The sequence below is a fragment of the Bison bison genome, unplaced genomic scaffold (assembly GCF_000754665.1).
Source record: "Bison bison bison isolate TAMUID 2011002044 unplaced genomic scaffold, Bison_UMD1.0 scf7180017864389, whole genome shotgun sequence".
Taxonomy (NCBI): Eukaryota; Metazoa; Chordata; class Mammalia; order Artiodactyla; family Bovidae; genus Bison; species Bison bison.
This window is the reverse complement of record NW_011494961.1, coordinates 9003414-9008282: the sequence shown is the minus strand read 5'-3', so window position 1 is coordinate 9008282 and position 4869 is coordinate 9003414. Positions and strand designations below refer to the sequence as shown.

The 4869-nt window shown below is 43.4% G+C and overlaps 1 protein-coding gene across 3 annotated transcripts in view; it reads right to left on the bottom strand.

Moving 5' to 3' along the window:
• PAPSS1 (3'-phosphoadenosine 5'-phosphosulfate synthase 1) overlaps window positions 1–4869 on the bottom strand; it is a 112968-nt gene that overhangs the window by 39368 nt on the left and 68731 nt on the right. For all 3 annotated transcript variants that reach the window (XM_010858576.1, XM_010858578.1, XM_010858579.1), the window contains exon 10: window positions 599–867. In XM_010858576.1, coding sequence (XP_010856878.1) covers window positions 599–867 — 269 coding nt within the window. The remainder of the gene's footprint in view (window positions 1–598; window positions 868–4869) is intronic.

Here is a 4869-nt window from a genome sequence, read left to right as displayed (position 1 = left end):
ATGTATGGTTATAAAAAGATCTCAAAACGTTCCTTTTGACTGCTAAGTAGAACTCTAGAACTCTACTCCACCCAAAATCAAGAAGCAATTTTATTTCCTGACTCGATTAGTCCTTCAATAGAGAACAGATGAAGAATGTTTTCTTTAAAGATACCATCCTTTTCTTCCCACTCAAATACCAGAAGCAAAAATCAGGCCGATTCTGTCCCCTGGGAAGAGTGACTTAGAACTTTGTTAAAGGGATAAGATGCATGCTGTCAGATCTGTGTAACAAGAGCCAGACAACAGCCTGTGTCATACAGACTCAAGGTTGCCCAGCCCTCTGTCTGCAAGGAACTTTCCCTCCTTCACGACTGGGACCACAAACCACCGTAAGAGCAAGAGAACCTCTCTCTGCCTTCCCATTCCTAACAAGACTGCCTCCTGAGGGCCACCTCTAGAGCGCATCCCCAACAGAGCAGGTGAGTACTCCAGCCTCATGTTCAGAACAGATCTATGATCGGAGGAAATATCCAAAGATAAGTTTGTTGTGGCTACCTGCTGTGTTACTAACAGTGGTTTCAACACTGCTGCAGAGCAAATCTTAAAAGCTATCTACCTCAGTTGGTCCAGCATACATCATGGGAGACGGGAAGATGGCCACCACCGTGGTCTCAGGATTCAGGACTCCTTCCTCCAGCACTGCAGCGTGCTGCTTCATCCGCCACATCAGAGGGACATCATCATCCTTTGTCCAGCCCCCAAGGGGGTGAAGCAGAAGGACAGGGCGCCGGTAGCCCCTCTCCAGAAGCTGCCTGTGGGTGTCCTGCATTAACAGAGCATGGCCATTGTGTACCGGGTTGCGGAGTTGAAAGGCAAAGACAGCATCTGAAAGAGAATTTCAGAGTTAAGAACAGCACATTTCCAATGCTACCTTCCAAAAGATAAGCAATTCTTGATGCTCAGGATTAAGCAAACCTGTATGCTCAGAATCAGAAACGGGGGGAAAGCATGTACTGCGCTGACCACTTACTTCAAGGCAGCCTGATACAGTGACTATTAGTTTACACATCTTACAAGCCTCAGGATGTGTCACATAATAGTAATGGGCTTATAACAATTATTTTCTGCATTCATGGGCAACCTGAGGATGAAAATCAGACTGTCTGGCCCGAACACATCTCAGTTCAATGGCCTGCAATGCATATAAATTCTTGGTCTATGCCTTAATAATCCATCAGGTCAATCCCATCATCAGATCTAAGACAGTCCTTTATTAAAGAAAGACAGAAATGCAGGGGTTAGAAAATTTACTTACTATCTAAATAAGTTCATTTATACTGATTACTCTAATTGACTGTAATGCTATCCAGTTGTTCTGTGATGCCAGGTCTAGATTTTGGATTACTGTTTATGTGCTAAACCGCTCAGTCATGTCTGACTGTTTGCGACCCCGCGAACTGTAGCCCGCCAGGCTCCTCTGTCCATGGGATTCTCCAAGCCAGAATACTAGAGTGGGTTGCTATGCCCTCCTCCAGGGGATCTTCCCAACCCAGGGACCGAACCCAGGTCTCCCACAATGCAGGTGGATTCTTTATCATCTGAGCCATGCAACAACAATATCCCTTTCAAAGACCATTGCTATTACTCAAATGTTGAAAAGTGCTGAATAAATTAAAGTGGTTGACTATGTATCTTCTGCTTACAACCCTGGCTTCACTCCTACCTGGGGCTCTTGCTGTCAGGAGACCTTTCTCAGAAGGCAAGGCTCTTTGGGGTCATAGAGTAATTTTACAGAACAGAGTAACAACCCAGTAAGAGGAGTTCTAAAATCTAATCTAGACTCAGAGAGGAACATCTTCCCCTCCCCTAATAATTTTAGGCTGAATTGTATAATATCCCCAATCTATTCTCAGTTCTAACCCTCTTCTATCACGGCAACAAAAGGCACAGAAAGAAAACTATGGCACCTAGTTGACCAGGAGGTTTTTGGGGACACATTGTGTGACGTCCCAAGACTGAGAGCATCATCACTGTGCTATGAAGTTCTCCAGTTACCTTTTATAAATGAACAAGGCTGGTTTACACCAAAGAAATAGCTAGCAGGACATAAGGTACAAAAAAGAAATCTTAATACAAATATGTGCGTATCTAAAATTAATGGGCTTCCCTGCTGGCTCAGATGGTAAAGTATCTGCCTGCAATGCTGGAGACCCGGGTTCGATCCCTGGGTCAGGAAGATCCCCTGGAGAAGGAAATGGCAACCCACTCTAGTACTCTTTCCTGGAGAATCCCATGGACAGAGGGGCCTGGTAGGCTACTGTCCATGGGATCGCAAAGAGTCGGACACAACTGAACGACTTTACTTACTTACTTATCTAAAATTATCCTGCTTTAAGGAAACAGGAGGAGGGGTAATATCACAGTTTTTCTGTCCTTCTAAAAACACTTCAAATTATAGATATCAAAAGATTTCAAAACATCCCTTATTATATAGAACTCCCCTTGCCCAAGACCAAGAGTGAATCTTACTTCCTAATTATCATACTCCAGTCTTTCCAAAAAACAACAAAGACTGTCTCCTGAACACACACACTTCCACTGTTCCACTTACCCTGCATTCTGATTCTGGCCTCGATCTCATCAGTAAGTTTAGTTCTCTCCCCTCTCTTCCCTTCCCTTTACCCATTCTTTGTAAACAGCCTTGAAGAACAACAGACACTTACTAGGCATTAAGGAATCCTACTCCTGAGCTGATGTGTTACTGCACTGATGGGGAGGTGGGGGGCAAGTAGCTCAGGCTTGGACCACGGGGAGGAAAGAGACTAGGAGCACTCTGGGAGCCAGCACAAGCCTGCGGCACCGGGGCCAAGGAGACGCCTGCCTGAGTGGGGTCAGTGGGGCTAGAGCTGAGGAGACAGCTCGTCTGACTGGGAGACGGCACCACACGTGGAGGAACGGCAAGTAAGTAAATCCACGGAAGATGATGGGAGCCGGGATTCTGACTGTAGGAGAGGAAAGGCAAAAATACCAAAAAGGAGAAAGGCTAGAAAAGACCATGTGGTATTGGATTAGGGTTGAAAATAACAGGATGACCTGCCTGATGGCTTTCAGCTGTATGGATAGATGTATTCAGGAATAGATACTTGTGTGAGTATACATGTTTATTTTTTGGTTCTGTCCACTGAAAGGTCCTACAAGCAGTGGCAAAGAGCAAAACTAAAGCCCAAATTTTGCAACCTAAATACTACCCCCTATTTAAATAAACCAGGCTTCCTTGGCAGAAATGGCCAGTTCTAGGGCAGGTGTGGAAAGTACAACATGAGATGGAATGTCTTTTATACCATAAAGAAAGGAAGTGCTCAGAGAAGGATGAGGACATGTCAAAGGATACAGCAACCAGGACATGTCAAGGGACGCAGCCCCAGAAGCCAACCTAGGACAAGCTAAACATCAAAGTAAATAATAATTAATGGTTTGAAAACCACTGAGTAAAAGAGGAGTCTATGAATCCAGAAAGAATAAAATAAATGAAAAAAAAACATTGAAGAAGAAGTGGAAACTCTAACTTACAGTATAGAAGGTCAACTAACAAACATAATCAGAACGACAGAATTAGAAAAATCACCGTGTTTGCAGCATGCTAAAACTAACAGATAAAAATTTGATAACAATGGGATATTTATCGAGTCTCAAAATCTCTCCCCCAAAATACTTGTTAGTATGTACAAAATAACTTGTTAACGTTACAGCAGGAAAAACCTGGTAAACACGACCTTTAACACTAAAAGTTAACTTTTAAAAAAGCTAAGCTCATCTGTAAGAGGACAAATTAAAATCGTGAGCCACAAAATACGATGTGCCAATGATTCGGCCTTGCTTCCTATGGGATTCCTGACTAAATGTGTAACTAGAACCTAAACATGAGAAACAGCAGATAAACCAAAGCTGAGAGACCGTCAAGAAAGTAACTAACAGGCACTCTTCAGAAATGCCAAGTCTGTGAGCGACACAAGACAGACTAAGTGACTGGCCTGAATGAGGCCGACTGAAGACACGGCTGACGTCCGGAAGCACAGTGAAAGGTGGCAAAGGGAAGACTTCCGTTGTCACTGTTGGTTCTGTGATAAAGAACCAACTGGAACAACGGCATGATGGAGTGCAGGACCCAGATTGGTCTCATATCAGTGTATTTTTCTGTGTTTGATGAGCACACTGAGGTTAGGCAGGAGACTGTCCTTATTTTCAGTAAATACATGCGGAAATAACTAAGGGGTAATGAGACATTGTGTCTGCAACTTTCAAAGAAAGTGAGAATGAAAAGGCAAATAAACATAATGTTAATTATGGGATCTGGGTAAAATATACAGGAGCTCTTGGTACTATTATAATTTTTCTATAGATTTTAAAAATTATTTCAAAACAAAACGTTAAAAAACAAAGTAAAAAATTATGATGGGAAACATATGAACTGATTACAATGTGTGAATTTTACTTAGATCCTAATTCAAACTATAAAAACAAGAAATGTTAACTACTATGAAATTATCAGAAATACAAACATTGACTAGATATTTGATAGTATTGTGTGTGTGCTCAGTCACTCAGTCGTGTCCAACTCTGTGTGACCCCACAGGCTGTAGCCCACCAGGCTCCTCTGTCCATGGGATTTTCCAGGCAAGAATACTGGAGTGGGTTGCCATGCCCTCCTACAGGAGATCTAACAGACCCAGGGATCAAACCCGAGTCTCCTGCACCTTCAGCATTGCTGCTGCTGCTAAGTCGCTTCAGTCATGTCTGACTCTGTGCAATCCCATAGACGGCAGCCCACCAGGCTCCCCCGTCCCTGGATTCTCCAGGCAAGAACACTGGAGTGGGTTGCCATTTCCT